The sequence below is a fragment of the Oncorhynchus clarkii genome, unplaced genomic scaffold, assembly GCF_045791955.1.
Source record: "Oncorhynchus clarkii lewisi isolate Uvic-CL-2024 unplaced genomic scaffold, UVic_Ocla_1.0 unplaced_contig_6721_pilon_pilon, whole genome shotgun sequence".
Taxonomy (NCBI): domain Eukaryota; kingdom Metazoa; phylum Chordata; class Actinopteri; order Salmoniformes; family Salmonidae; genus Oncorhynchus; species Oncorhynchus clarkii.
Window position 1 is genome coordinate 220,666 of NW_027260976.1, and position 16,835 is coordinate 237,500.

At 42.4% G+C, this 16,835-nt stretch overlaps 1 protein-coding gene across 1 annotated transcript in view; it reads right to left on the bottom strand.

Annotated features, from left to right (window-relative positions):
• Window positions 1–16,835, bottom strand: part of LOC139402755 (NBAS subunit of NRZ tethering complex-like) — a 283,040-nt gene that overhangs the window by 145,003 nt on the left and 121,202 nt on the right. The window contains exons 30-31 of the mRNA XM_071146672.1: window positions 16,528–16,772; window positions 15,229–15,341 (exon numbers count right to left, since the gene is read on the bottom strand). Coding sequence (XP_071002773.1) covers window positions 15,229–15,341; window positions 16,528–16,772 — 358 coding nt within the window. The remainder of the gene's footprint in view (window positions 1–15,228; window positions 15,342–16,527; window positions 16,773–16,835) is intronic.

Consider the following 16,835-nt stretch of genomic DNA (forward strand, 5'->3'; position numbering starts at 1 on the left):
GGGTATCTGTAGGAGGAGGGTATATAGTGGAGGGTCTACACCAGAAGATAATGGGTATAGGAGGAAGGTATATAGTGGAGGGTCTACACCAGAAGGTAATGGTTATAGGAGGAAGGTATATAGTGGAGGGTCTACACCAGAAGGTAATGGGTATAGGAGGAAGGTATATAGTGGAGGGTCTACACCAGAAGGTAATGGTTATAGGAGGAAGGTATATAGTGGAGGATCTACACCAGAAGGTAATGGGTATCTGTAGGAGGAGGGTATATAGTGGAGGGTCTACAACAGAAGGTAATGGGTATAGGAGGAAGGTATATAGTGGAGGGTCTACACCAGAAGGTAATGGTTATCTGTAGGAGGAAGGTATATAGTGGAGGGTCTACACCAGAAGGTAATGGGTATCTGTAGGAGGAGGGTATATAGTGGAGGGTCTACACCAGAAGGTAATGGTTATAGGAGGAAGGTATATAGTGGAGGGTCTACACCAGAAGGTAATGGTTATAGGAGGAGGAAGGTATATAGTGGAGGGTCTACACCAGAAGGTAATGGTTATAGGAGGATGAAGGTATATAGTGGAGGGTCTACACCAGAAGGTAATGGTTATAGGAGGAAGGTACATAGTGAAGGGTCTACACCAGAAGGTAATGGGTATCTGTAGGAGGAGGGTATATAGTGGAGGGTCTAGACCAGAAGATAATGGGTATAGGAGGAAGGTATATAGTGGAGGGTCTACACCAGAAGGTAATGGTTATAGGAGGAAGGTATATAGTGGAGGGTCTACACCAGAAGGTAATGGGTATAGGAGGAAGGTATATAGTGGAGGGTCTACACCAGAAGGTAATGGTTATAGGAGGAAGGTATATAGTGGAGGGTCTACACCAGAAGGTAATGGGTATCTGTAGGAGGAGGGTATATAGTGGAGGGTCTACACCAGAAGGTAATGGGTATAGGAGGAAGGTATATAGTGGAGGGTCTACACCAGAAGGTAATGGGTATCTGTAGGAGGAGGGTATATAGTTGAGGGTCTACACCAGAAGGTAATGGGTATCTGTAGGAGGAAGGTATATAGTGGAGGGTCTACACCAGAAGTTAACGGTTATAGGAGGAAGGTACATAGTGGAGGATCTACACCAGAAGTTAATGGGTATCTGTAGGAGGAAGGTATATAGTGGAGGGTCTACACCAGAAGGTAATGGGTATAGGAGGAAGGTATATAGTGGAGGGTCTACACCAGAAGGTAATGGTTATCTGTAGGAGGAAGGTATATAGTGGAGGATCTACACCAGAAGTGAATGGGTATCTGTAGGAGGAAGGTATATAGTGGAGGGTCTACACCAGAAGGTAATGGGTATCTGTAGGAGGAGGGTATATAGTGGAGGGTCTACACCAGAAGGTAATGGTTATAGGAGGAAGGTATATAGTGGAGGGTCTACACCAGAAGGTAATGGTTATAGGAGGATGAAGGTATATAGTGGATGGTCTACACCAGAAGGTAATGGGTATCTGTAGGAGGAAGGTATATAGTGGAGGGTCTACACCAGAAGGTAATGGTTATCTGTAGGAGGAAGGTATATAGTGGAGAGTCTAGACCAGAAGGTAATGGGTATCTGTAGGAGGAAGGTATATAGTGGAGGGTCTACACCAGAAGGTAATGGTTATAGGAGGAAGGTATATAGTGGAGGGTCTACACCAGAAGGTAATGGTTATCTGTAGGAGGAAGGTATATAGTGGAGGGTCTACACCAGAAGGTAATGGGTATCTGTAGGAGGAAGGTATATAGTGGAGGGTCTACACCAGAAGGTAATGGTTATAGGAGGAAGGTATATAGTGGAGGGTCTACACCAGAAGATAATGGGTATAGGAGGAAGGTATATAGTGGAGGGTCTACACCAGAAGGTAATGGTTATAGGAGGAAGATATATAGTGGAGGGTCTACACCAGAAGGTAATGGGTATCTGTAGGAGGAAGGTATATAGTGGAGGGTCTACACCAGAAGGTAATGGGTATCTGTAGGAGGAAGGTATATAGTGGAGGGTCTACACCAGAAGGTAATGGTTATAGGAGGAAGGTATATAGTGGAGGGTCTACACCAGAAGGTAATGCTTATAGGAGGAGGGTATATAGTGGAGGGTCTACACCAGAAGGTAATGGTTATAGGAGGAAGATATATAGTGGAGGGTCTACACCAGAAGGTAATGGGTATAGGAGGAAGGTATATAGTGGAGGGTCTACACCAGAAGGTAATGGTTATAGGAGGAGGGTATATAGTGGAGGATCTAAACCAGAAGGTAATGCTTATAGGAGGAAGGTATATAGTAGAGGGTCTACACCAGAAGGTAATGGTTATAGGAGGAGGAAGGTATATAGTGGAGGGTCTACACCAGAAGGTAATGGTTATAGGAGGATGAAGGTATATAGTGGAGGGCCTACACCAGAAGGTAATGGTTATAGGAGGATGGTATATAGTAGAGGGTCTACACCAGAAGGTAATGGTATATTGAGTAAATTAATGTCTTCTGATTGCCACCATATGAAGATCATCAAAGGCAAGGGATTCATTTTCTCTCTATTTCTGAGTTTTTTAAGGCTTCTGCTTGGCTGGTTATTGTTTGTAATAATTTGTCAACTGGGCTATGTTCTGGGCTAGGTATGTTCTGGGCTAGGTATGTTCTGGGCTTGGTATGCTTTCGCCGAAAGGCATTTTATAAATATGACACTGTGGTTGGTTTAACAAGAAGGTAATCTTTAAACCTATGTAAAATATGTTTTGTTTTCTGAATTTGTATAATGAGCATTTCTGTAATTGAATTTGGCGCTCTGCAACCTCACTGGATGTTGGTCAGATGGGACGCTAGCGTCACACGTACCCTAGAGAGGTTAACATGGGCCTGCTAATCTCTAACGGTCTGATACAACTCTCCAAGTACCCTAGAGAGGTTAACATGGGCCTGCTAATCTCTAACGGTCTGATACAACTCTCCACGTACCCTAGAGAGGTTAACATGGGCCTGCTAATCTCTAACGTTCTGATACAACTCTCCAAGTACCCTAGAGAGGTTAACATGGGCCTGCTAATCTCTAACGGTCTGATACAACTCTCCACGTACCCTAGAGAGGTTATTAATCAATGTTATTTAAAAAAAAGCTGTAAAGTAACTAAATGTGGAAGAAAATCAAGGGGTTTAAATACTTTCTGAAGGCACTGCACACACACACACACACACACACACACACCCCCCACACACACACACACACACGCACACACACACCCACACCCACCTCATCTCTAATTAGGCCATCAAACAGATGTTTGCTCGACAGTTGATCCATAACTAACCATATATTTAGATATCAGGTGAAGGGATGAGAGAGAAGGGGAGGGCAGGTAGTTTGCGACCCCGTCTGGCAACACAACACAAAGACACAGGGTACCTTACAGTCAATGTTCCCTCTGAGCTGTGTGTAGCTCATCCTGGACTGCCGTGATGAACTATCAGCCCACAATGTTCACTCTGAGCTGTGTGTAGCTCATCCTGGACTGCCATGAAGAACTATCAGCCCACAATGTTCCCTCTGAGCTGTGTGTAGCTCATCCTGGACTGCCATGAAGAACTATCAGCCCACAATGTTCCCTCTGAGCTGTGTGTAGCTCATCCTGGACTGCCATGAAGAACTTTCAGCCCACAATGTTCCCTCTGAGCTGTGTGTAGCTCATCCTGGACTGCCGTGAAGAACTTTCAGCCCACAATGTTCCCTCTGAGCTGTGTGTAGCTCATCCTGGACTGCCGTGAAGAACTTTCAGCCCACAATGTTCCCTCTGAGCTGTGTGTAGCTCATCCTGGACTGCCGTGAAGAACTTTCAGCCCACAATGTTCCCTCTGAGCTGTGTGTAGCTCATCCTGGACTGCCGTGAAGAACTTTCAGCCCACAATGTTCCCTCTGAGCTGTGTGTAGCTCATCCTGGACTGCCGTGAAGAACTTTCAGCCCACAATGTTCCCTCTGAGCTGTGTGTAGCTCATCCTGGACTGCCGTGAAGAACTTTCAGCCCACAATGTTCCCTCTGAGCTGTGTGTAGCTCATCCTGGACTGCCGTGAAGAACTTTCAGCCCACAATGTTCCCTCTGAGCTGTGTGTAGCTCATCCTGGACTGCCGTGAAGAACTTTCAGCCCACAATGTTCCCTCTGAGCTGTGTGTAGCTCATCCTGGACTGCCGTGAAGAACTTTCAGCCCACAATGATCCCTCTGAGCTGTGTGTAGCTCATCCTGGACTGCCGTGAAGAACTTTCAGCCCACAATGTTCCCTCTGAGCTGTGTGTAGCTCATCCTGGACTGCCGTGAAGAACTTTCAGCCCACAATGTTCCCTCTGAGCTGTGTGTAGCTCATCCTGGACTGCCGTGAAGAACTTTCAGCCCACAATGTTCCCTCTGAGCTGTGTGTAGCTCATCCTGGACTGCCGTGAAGAACTTTCAGCCCACAATGTTCCCTCTGAGCTGTGTGTAGCTCATCCTGGACTGCCGTGAAGAACTTTCAGCCCACAATGTTCCCTCTGAGCTGTGTGTAGCTCATCCTGGACTGCCGTGAAGAACTTTCAGCCCACAATGTTCCCTCTGAGCTGTGTGTAGCTCATCCTGGACTGCCGTGAAGAACTTTCAGCCCACAATGTTCCCTCTGAGCTGTGTGTAGCTCATCCTGGACTGCCGTGAAGAACTTTCAGCCCACAATGTTCCCTCTGAGCTGTGTGTAGCTCATCCTGGACTGCCGGGAAGAACTTTCAGCCCACAATGTTCCCTCTGAGCTGTGTGTAGCTCATCCTGGACTGCCGTGAAGAACTTTCAGCCCACAATGTTCCCTCTGAGCTGTGTGTAGCTCATCCTGGACTGCCGTGAAGAACTATCAGCCCACAATGTTCCCTCTGAGCTGTGTGTAGCTCATCCTGGACTGCCGTGAAGAACTTTCAGCCCACAATGTTCCCTCTGAGCTGTGTGTAGCTCATCCTGGACTGCCGTGAAGAACTTTCAGCCCACAATGTTCCCTCTGAGCTGTGTGTAGCTCATCCTGGACTGCCGTGAAGAACTTTCAGCCCACAATGTTCCCTCTGAGCTGTGTGTAGCTCATCCTGGACTGCCGTGAAGAACTTTCAGCCCACAATGTTCCCTCTGAGCTGTGTGTAGCTCATCCTGGACTGCCGTGAAGAACTTTCAGCCCACAATGTTCCCTCTGAGCTGTGTGTAGCTCATCCTGGACTGCCGTGAAGAACTTTCAGCCCACAATGTTCCCTCTGAGCTGTGTGTAGCTCATCCTGGACTGCCGTGAAGAACTTTCAGCCCACAATGTTCCCTCTGAGCTGTGTGTAGCTCATCCTGGACTGCCGTGAAGAACTTTCAGCCCACAATGATCCCTCTGAGCTGTGTGTAGCTCATCCTGGACTGCCGTGAAGAACTTTCAGCCCACAATGTTCCCTCTGAGCTGTGTGTAGCTCATCCTGGACTGCCGTGAAGAACTTTCAGCCCACAATGTTCCCTCTGAGCTGTGTGTAGCTCATCCTGGACTGCCGTGAAGAACTTTCAGCCCACGCAGAGAAGCACGAGATGGAAATGAACTCAACTTTCTATTTACTGTGGGAATTTTGATCAAATCAATGCAATATTAGCTCCTTTTCAATGTAACAAACACAAAACGAATTATGCAAGAGATTGCGTTCTGTGTACTACACATCGGAGTAGGATTGACAGGCACGACTCAGGCACATCCTCTATACAGAGCGGTGCGCCATAACCCCTCAGAGCTGCAGTACGTAGATGGAACCTTTAGACTGGAACAGGGGAAAACCATGATAAAATGATGGATGAGGGGGGGATCCTTCATTTATCATGGTTGTTACATTAAAAGCAGCTAATATTGCGTTGATTAACATGGTCCAAGCACACCAAGACAGTCGTAAAGAGGGCACGACAACACCTATACCCCCTCAGGAGGCTGAAAAGATTTGGCATGGGTCCTCAGATCCTCAAAAGGTTCTAAAGCTGCACCATCGAGAGCAACTGGTTGCATCACAGCCTGGTATGGCCACTGCTTGGCCTCCGACCGCAAGGCACTACAGAGGGTAGTGTGTACTGCCCAGTATATCACCGGGGCCAAACTTCCTGCCATCCAGGACCTCTATACCAGGCGGTGTCAGAGAAAGGCCCTCAAAATGGTCAAAGACTCCAGCCACCCAAGTCATAGACTGTTCTCTCTGCATCACAGCAAGCGGTACCGGAGCGCCAAGTCTAGGTCTAAGAGGCTTCTAAACAGCTTCTACCCCCAAGCCATAAGACCACTGAACATCTATTCAAACGGCTTGCAGTGCCCTACTGGTTAGGGGATCGTAAGTAAACCATAAGACTCCTGAACATCTATTCAAACGGCTTGCAGTGCCCCACTGGTTAGGGGATCGTAAGTAAACTATAAGACTCCTGAACATCTATTCAAACGGCTTGCAGTGCCCCACTGGTTAGGGGATCGTAAGTAAACCATAAGACTCCTGAACATCTATTCAAACGGCTTGCAGTGCCCCACTGGTTAGGGGATCGTAAGTAAACCATAAGACTCCTGAACATCTATTCAAACGGCTTGCAGTGCCCCACTGGTTAGGGGATCGTAAGTAAACCATAAGACTCCTGAACATCTATTCAAACGGCTTGCAGTGCCCCACTGGTTAGGGGATCGTAAGTAAACCATAAGACTCCTGAACATCTATTCAAACGGCTTGCAGTGCCCCACTGGTTAGGGGATCGTAAGTAAACCATAAGACTCCTGAACATCTATTCAAACGGCTTGCAGTGCCCCACTGGTTAGGGGATCGTAAGTAAACCATAAGACTCCTGAACATCGATTCAACCGGCTTGCAGTGCCCCACTGGTTAGGGGATCGTAAGTAAACCATAAGACTCCTGAACATCTATTCAAACGGCTTGCAGTGCCCCACTGGTTAGGGGATCGTAAGTAAACCATAAGACTCCTGAACATCTATTCAAACGGCTTGCAGTGCCCCACTGGTTAGGGGATCGTAAGTAAACCATAAGACTCCTGAACATCGATTCAACCGGCTTGCAGTGCCCTACTGGTTAGGGGATCGTAAGTAAGCGCATGTGACTAATAACATTTGATTTTGAAGCTGTCATCAAGGCAAATGGTGGCTACTTTGAAGAATCTCAAAATATATTTAGATTTGTTTAACACTTTTTTGGTTACTACATGATCCCATATGTGTTATTTCATAGTTTTGATGTCTTCACTGTTATTCTACAATGTAGAAAATAGTAAAAATAAAGAAAAACCCTTGAATGAGTAGATGTCATTTTTTAAAGGGTGGCTCACATCATTTCCAATCCTTCCAATATTTACCTTTTTTGAAAAGAAACTATACATTTTTAAATGTTTTTATTTATTCATTTACCTGATTTTCCTTTTGGATTATTTAGCCCTAACCCTACCACCCCCCTCCCCTAATCGGAGTAAACTAATTAAATATACTTTATTATTTAGCCCTAACCCTACCACCCCCCTCCCCTAATCGGAGTAAACTAATGAAATATACTTTATTATTTAGCCCTAACCCTACCACCCCCCTCCCCTAATCGGAGTAAACTAATGAACAACACCACTTACAGTAAGTAGGCTCCTACCTCCACTTTATACATGAAGACATTTCACAGACACAGTTTATATAAGTTATCTTTTGTTTGTTTTTAGTCCATTCAGCTACTTTCAACCCCTCACATCCATCTCTGAAAACGTTCCAGTGTTGATTTCTGTCATAACTTTTTCCACTGTGCTGTTTCACAAACGTTCTGAACCTTTCTATTCTCATAGTTTCTTACAGATTGTAAATTAAAGATAAACAATGTTGGTAAAAAGTATTATATTATTGATCGATTGACTTTTTAAACCACTCAGCAGTACTATTATTTGCAATCTTTCAGCCATTTCTGAACCTGCGAACAAAAACAAGCTACATATGGGCAGTGCCAAAACAAGTGATTTAATGCCTTGCAGCGGTAGTACTATAACAGTACCTTGTAGTATTATAACAGTACCTTGTAGTACTATAACAGTACCTTGTAGTACTATAACAGTACATTGTAGTACTATAACAGTACCTTGTAGTATTATAACAGTACCTTGTAGTACTATAACAGTACCTTGTAGTACTATAACAGTACATTGTAGTACTATAACAGTACATTGTAGTACTATAACAGTACCTTGTAGTATTATAACAGTACCTTGTAGTACTATAACAGTACCTTGTAGTACTATAACAGTACCTTGTAGTACTATAACAGTACATTGTAGTACTATAACAGTACCTTGTAGTACTATAACAGTACCTTGTAGTACTATAACAGTACCTTGTAGTACTATAACAGTACCTTGTAGTACTATAACAGTACATTGTAGTACTATAACAGTACATTGTAGTACTATAACAGTACATTGTAGTATTATAATAGTGCCTTCTAGTATTATAACAGTACCATGTAGTGGTAGTATTATAACAGTACCTTGTAGTGGTAGTATTATAACAGTACATTGTAGTGGTAGTATTATAACAGTACCTTGTAGTACTATAACAGTACCTTGTAGTACTATAACAGTACCTTGTAGTACCATAACAGTACCCTGTAGTACTATAACAGTACCTTGTAGTATTATAACAGTACATTGTAGTACTATAACAGTACATTGTAGTATTATAACAGTATATTGTAGTATTATAACATTATTTTATAGTATTATAACAGTACCTTGTAGTACTATAACAGTACATTGTAGTATTATAACAGTATATTGTAGTATTATAACATTATTTTATAGTATTATAACAATACCGTGTAGTATTATAACAGTACCATGTAGTGGTAGTATTATAACAGTACCTTGTAGTACTATAACAGTACCTTGTAGTATTATAACAGTACCTTGTAGTACTATAACAGTAGCTTGTAGTACTATAACAGTACCTTGTAGTACTATAACAGTTAAGCCAGAAAAGGAACGTTCTCACACAAACTGATCCAGGATCAGATCAGAGTCGAACAAACTCACTGAAGGACCAAATTGACGAGTTCAAACTGACGTTTGGAAAATTAAGTCTTTCTGTGGATGACCTAGACGAAGCAGAAAAGGTCATCATTCGATTTGAGCAACGACAGCACTTTAAACAAGAACTTGCACTAGTTGTGAAAGGAAAACAACGTGCCAAGAGAAGCGGCTCAATCTGTAAGCTGGATCCAATTGTTGACAATGGCATTCTGAGAGTAGGAGGAAGGTTAAAGCAAAGCTGCTATGCCTACGGAACTAAAGAATCCCATGATCCTGCCCAAAGACTCCCACATCTCCAGACTGATCTTACTCCACATCCATGAGCAGGTCGGCCCCTCTGGGAGAGGCCACATGCTTTCTAGACTTCACCAGCGATATTGGATACCCCGTGCCAACTCCTTAGCAAGGAAGATCCGTAAGAGCTGTGTCTTCTGCAGGCGGATGCAAGCTAGAGCTGGAGAACAGAAGATGGCCGACCTTCCACCAGATCGGGTGTCACATGATTTTCCACCCTTCACCCATGTGGGTATAGATTACTTCGGCCCCATAGAGGTGAAGCGAGTTCATGTGAAGCGGTACAGTGGGATCTTTACTTGCCTTGTGAGTCGAGCTGTCCATCTAGAAGTTGCTAGTTATCTGGACACTGATTCCTGCATCAATGCCCTGAGCAGGTTCATCTGTCGAAGGGGCCCAGTAACAAGTATCAGAACAGACAATGGCACCAACTTCGTTGGAACACACAGAGAGCTAGGAGAAGCTCTGAAAGAGCTGGATCACAGCAAGATTCAAAATGAATTACTGAAGGTAGGAGTGACATGGTCATTCAAACCTCGCTCTGGAGCCCACCATGGGGGGGGGGGGGGGGGGGGGGAGGTTGATCCGTCTGGAGCCCACCATGGGAGGGGGGGTATGGGAGAGGTTGATCCGTCTGGAGCCCACCATGGGAGGGGGGGTATGGGAGAGGTTGATCCGTCTGGTGAAAAATATCTTTAGTCCTTAAAAAGTACTGGATGACAGCCTTGTGTGAAGTTGAGGCGATTATGAACGACAGACCAATCACAACTGTAACAAATGACCCTAATGATCTAGAACCCCTGACTCAGAACCATCTGCTTCATCTGAAAGCCAGTCTTGCCACCAGGACCATTCCACAGAGGAGATCTATACTCACCAAGGAGACGGACGTAAAATATATCACTGACCTCTTCTGGAAGAGATGGATCAGGGAGTTTTGTTCCACTTATGAAGGAGAGGAACAAGTGGAACAAAACTAAGAGAAACTTCAGTCCTGGTGACCGTCGATGACATCACACCCCAAGATACTCTTGGCCAATGGGGCGTGTGGTGGAGGCTTTGTCAGGGGCCAATGGGCTTGTCCGGAGTGTCATGGTAAAGACCAAGACCAATACATTACAGAGACCTATCAATAAACTCTGTCTGCCCCTTGAGGTGGCTGAGTGAGACACACACACACACACACACACACACACACACACACACACACACACACACAGCTCCATCTTTGAATCACGTGCACCTCTGATTCGTTGATGTCGTAGAAATACATTATTGTACGTCAAACTCTTGACATTGTTTGGGGAAGTTGAACACTTCAACTCAGACCGAGATCTATGGACTCCTTTCCTACATGGCACCTTGTATATTTGTATATAGCTATGAACTGTAATAGTGCTCTGGTATAGAATGTTTTGTTTATTGGCTCTAGTTGAATATTAAGTAACTGTTGTGCATTCAGTGCAGTCAACAATTAGGGGCCGGTATGTTAGAGCCGATTTGGACATATCTGTGTGAAAGACTGAACATACGGAGCTCCATGTATATTTCTGTAAATATATTAATGTACATGATGAAATATTAGGTACCTTTATGATTTATATTTACCTGATTGAGATATATTCATTTGTTGTTAGTGTAACTCCGTTTTTGGCCCCCCCTCTTGCCTGTTCATTGTATTGTGGTAAGTGTGTTAGGATAAAGGCAGGAAGTTGGGCCTTCGGGGGAGGGAGGAGTCCTTGCTAGATGCGGGAGGGGGAGTCCTTGCTAGATGCGGGAGGGGGAGTCCTTGCTAGATGCGGGAGAGGGAGTCCTTGCTAGATGCGGGAGGGGGAGTCCTTGCTAGATGCGGGAGGGGGAGTCCTTGCTAGATGCGGGAGGAGGAGTCCTTGCTAGATGCGGGAGAGGGAGTCCTTGCTAGATGCGGGAGAGGGAGTCCTTGCTAGATGCGGGAGAGGGAGTCCTTGCTAGATGCGGGAGGGGGAGTCCTTGCTAGATGCGGGAGGGGGAGTCCTTGCTAGATGCGGGAGAGGGAGTCCTTGCTAGATGCAGGAGAGGGAGTCCTTGCTAGATGCAGGAGAGGGAGTCCTTGCTAGATGCGGGAGAGGGAGTCCTTGCTAGATGCGGGAGAGGGAGTCCTTGCTAGATGCGGGAGAGGGAGTCCTTGCTAGATGCGGGAGAGGGAGTCCTTGCTAGATGCGGAAGCGGTATAGTTTTTTGACCATACAGACATACAGACAGACAGACATACAGACATACAGACAGGTCATAATATGTATTTTCCATATCAAGTATTCTATGCTTTAGGTTGATTGGATAATCATTTATTTGTTAGATATCAGAAGAATAAACATTTTTGTTGCACCATATCCCTGGATGTCATTGAATGTTTGGCTGTTTGGAAACCTTGAGTGTGGACTGTATGGTACCAAACAACCCCGCTTCAGGCTTGGGCAGTGGCTATGGTAAAGAGGAAAGGCAGCCACTACAACCTTGTAGTATTATAACAGTACCATGTAGTATTATAACAGTACCTTGTAGTATTATAACAGTACCTTGTAGTACTATAACAGTACCTTGTAGTATTATAACAGTACCTTGTAGTATTATAACAGTACCTTGTAGTATTATAACAGTACCATGTAGTATTATAACAGTACCTTGTAGTTTTATAACAGCACGGTGTAGTATTATAACAGTACCATGTAGTATTATAACAGTACCATGTAGTATTATAACAGTACCATGTAGTATTATAACAGTACCATGTAGTATTATAACAGTACCATGTAGTATTATAACAGTACCATGTAGTATTATAACAGTACCATGTAGTATTATAACAGTACATTGTAGTATTATAACAGTACCTTGTAGTATTATACCAGTACATTGTAGTATTATAACAGTACATTGTAGTATTATAACAGTACCTTGTAGTACTATAACAGTACCTTGTAGTATTATAACAGTACCTTGTAGTACTATAACAGTACCTTGTAGTACTATAACAGTACCTTGTAGTACTATAACAGTACCTTGTAGTATTATAACAGTACCTTGTAGTATTATACCAGTACATTGGAGTGGTAGTATTAACATAACATTGTAGTATTATAACAGTACCGTGTAGTATAATAACATTACCATTTAGTATAATAGCAGTACCTTGTAGTATTATAACATTGCCTTGTAGTATAATAACAGTACCTTGTAGTGGTAGTATTAACAGTACATTATAGTATTATAACAGTACATTGTAGTATTATAAGAGTACCTTGTAGTATAATAAGAGTACCTTGAAATGGTAGTATTAACAGTACCTTGTAGTATAATAATAGTACCTTGTAGTGGTAGTATTAACAGTACATTGTAGTATTATAACAGTACATTGTAGTATAATAACAGTAACTTGTAGTGGTAGTATTAACAGTACATTGTAGTATTATAAGAGTACCTTGTAGTATAATAAGAGTACCTTGAAATGGTAGTATTAGCAGTACCTTGTAGTATAATAATAGTACCTTGTAGTGGTAGTATTAACAGTACATTGTAGCATTATAACAGTACATTGTAGTATTATAACAGTACATTGTATTATTATAAGAGTACCTTGTAGTATAATAAGAGTGCCTTGTAATGGTAGTATTAACAGTACATTGTAGTATTATAACAGTACCTTGTAGTATTATAACAGTACCTTGTAGTGGTAGTAGTATATTGTAGTGGTAGTATTAACAGTACCTTGTAGTGGTAGTATTATATTGTAGTGGTAGTATTAACAGTACCTTGTAGTGGTTGTATTAACAGCACCTTGTAGTGGTAGTGTATTGTAGTGGTAGTATTAACAGTACCTTGTAGTGGTAGTATTATATTGTAGTGGTTGTATTAACAGTACCTTGTAGTGGTAGTAGTATATTGTAGTGGTAGTATTATATTGTAGTGGTAGTATTAACAGTACATTGTAGTGGTAGTATTATATTGTAGTGGTAGTATTAACAGCACCTTGTAGTGGTAGTATATTGTAGTGGTAGTATTAACAGTACCTTGTAGTGGTAGTATATTGTAGTGGTAGTATTAACAGTACCTTGTAGTGGTAGTATATTGTAGTGGTAGTATTAACAGCACCTTGTAGTGGTAGTATATTGTAGTGGTAGTATTAACAGTACATTGTAGTGGTAGTATTAACAGTACATTGTAGTGGTAGTATTATATTGTAGTGGTAGTATTAACAGCACATTGTAGTGGTAGTATTATATTGTAGTGGTAGTATTAACAGTACCTTGTAGTGGTAGTATATTGTAGTGGTAGTATTAACAGTACATTGTAGTGGTAGTATTATATTGTAGTGGTAGTATTATATTGTAGTGGTAGTATTAACAGTACATTGTAGTGGTAGTATTATATTGTAGTGGTAGTATTAACAGCACCTTGTAGTGGTAGTATTAACAGTACCTTGTAGTGGTAGTATTATATTGTAGTGGTAGTATTATATTGTAGTGGTAGTATTAACAGTACCTTGTAGTGGTAGTATATTGTAGTGGTAGTATTATATTGTAGTGGTAGTATTATATTGTAGTGGTAGTACATTGTAGTGGTAGTAGTATATTGTAGTGGTAGTATTATATTGTAGTGGTAGTACATTGTAGTGGTAGTAGTATATTGTAGTGGTAGTAACAGGTAGTATTATATTGTAGTGGTAGTATATTGTAGTGGTAGTATTACATTGTAGTGGTAGTATTATATTGTAGTGGTAGTATTACATTGTAGTGGTAGTATTATATTGTTGTGGTAGTATTAACAGTACCTTGTAGTGGTAGTATTATATTGTTGTGGTAGTATTAACAGTACCTTGTTGTGGTAGTATTAACAGCACCTTGTAGTGGTAGTATTATATTGTAGTGGTAGTATTAACAGTACCTTGTTGTGGTAGTATTATATTGGTGTGGTAGTATTAACAGTACCTTGTTGTGGTAGTATTAACAACACCTTGTTGTGGTAGTATTATATTGTAGTGGTAGTATTAACAGTACCTTGTTGTGGTAGTATTATATTGGTGTGGTAGTATTAACAGTACATTGTAGTGGTAGTATTATATTGTAGTGGTAGTATTAACAGTACATTGTAGTGGTAGTATTATATTGTAGTGGTAGTATTATAGTGTAGTGGTAGTATTATATTGTAGTGGTAGTATTAACAGTACATTGTAGTGGTATTATATTGTAGTGGTAGTATTAACAGTACATTGTAGTGGTAGTATTATATTGTAGTGGTAGTATTATATTGTAGTGGTAGTATTATATTGTAGTGGTAGTATTATATTGTAGTGGTAGTATTATATTGTAGTGGTAGTATTATATTGTAGTGGTAGTAGTATATTGTAGTGGTAGTATTAACAGCACCTTGTAGTGGTAGTATATTGTAGTGGTAGTATTATATTGTAGTGGTAGTATTATATTGTAGTGGTAGTATTATATTGTAGTGGTAGTATTAACAGCACCTTGTAGTGGTATTATATTGTAGTGGTAGTATTATATTGTAGTGGTAGTATATTGTAGTGGTAGTATTATATTGTAGTGGTATTATATTGTAGTGGTAGTATATTGCAGTGGTAGTATTATATTGTAGTGGTAGTATTATATTGTAGTGGTAGTATTATATTGTAGTGGTAGTATTAACAGTACCTTGTAGTGGTAGTATTATATTGTAGTGGTAGTATTATATTGTAGTGGTAGTATTAACAGTACCTTGTAGTGGTAGTATATTGTAGTGGTAGTATTATATTGTAGTGGTAGTATTATATTGTAGTGGTAGTATTATATTGTAGTGGTAGTATTAACAGTACCTTGTAGTGGTAGTATATTGACATTGAAGGACTCCAGCACAGAGAGGGAGCTGATGATATCCATCTCCTCCTGAACTGCAGGTGGACAGTCTGTGATCAGCTTCAGACACTCCCTGAAACACACATCAACCAATCAGAAACGCCATGAAACACACAACAACCAATCAGACACGCCATGAAGCACACACCAACCAATCGAATGTTAAATAATATTTTCTGAGGTTTGCAGAATAAACCCCATACTTTAGAAACAGATTGCAGAAGAAACATATTAACAGAATAAAGAAAGTTAATGAAATCAAATGAAATACAGAAACCAGGAAGCCAAGAGACAGACGAGTTATCAGTAGAAAACCTTCTGAGATTTAAGATTCATCATGTATCTCTGAACATTGGCTTTCTGCTGATTCACCAAGCTTCTATGGATCCGCTTCCCAAACAGCATACAATTCCCTATATAGTACACTACTTTTGACGAGGACTGATGAAATCAGCAGCTTAAATACTCTACTGACTAGAGGAGGACAGGAGAGGAAAGTATGTTCACTGTATCCTCTGTAGAGTCCGCACCAATCAGATGCTCTATCCTCTGTAGAGTCCCCACCAACCAGATGCTCTATCCTCTTTAGAGTCCCCACCAATCAGGTGCTCTATCCTCTGTAGAGTCCCCACCAACCAGGTGCTCTATCCTCTGTAGAGTCCCCACCAATCAGGTGCTCTATCCTCTGTAGAGTCCCCACCAATCAGGTGCTCTATCCTCTGTAGAGTCCCCACCAATCAGGTGCTCTATCCTCTGTAGAGTCCCCACCAATCAGATGCTCTATCCTCTGTAGAGTCCCCACCAATCAGATGCTCTATCCTCTGTAGAGTCCCCACCAATCAGATGCTCTATCCTCTGTAGAGTCCCCACCAACCAGAGGTTCTGGTTTTCAGGGTAAATGGAAAGACGGCCTGTGATGAGACTTCCCATTGTGGAGGTTAACAAGGGAGAACCTCCTCCCGACAGTTGGAGATCTAGATTCAGGGATCTAGGTTTCCACATTACATGAGGTTACTGTTCTTATAACCTACACAACAATAACCCAGTCTGTACCGACCAGACCATCATCTAGGACACTCAACAGGAGGAACGGTAGTGTCTGCGTGACAGACACGGGGGGGACGTTCCATTGGTTAATATTAAAGACTGATGACCCAATTACTGTTCCGGTTCCCACTGCCTGGCAGACATGCACAACGTGAGATATACAGCAAGCATTAACACGTCTTCAGAAATGTGGACAAGACCAATCTACTCACCGTGCCAGTTCTATACAAGGGTCAGTGAGGGTGGTGGACGAGTTGAAATATTCCCTGGCAGCAGCCAGAACCAGCTCTACGGCTGTGTGGTAGTTGACCTTAGCGCTCAACCCGCCGCGACCCCGGTCTCGGAATGACACGCTGACCGGAACCACATCATGGCTGACCGCTGAACAGTGTATCAGCTGACCGGCCAGGACTACGTTCTCTGGGCGGCTACTGCACAGCAATGACTCCACAAATATCTGACATGGAGAGGGAGATGGGTAAAGACATTAGTAAAGAACTCCCCTCACCTGGTTGTCCAG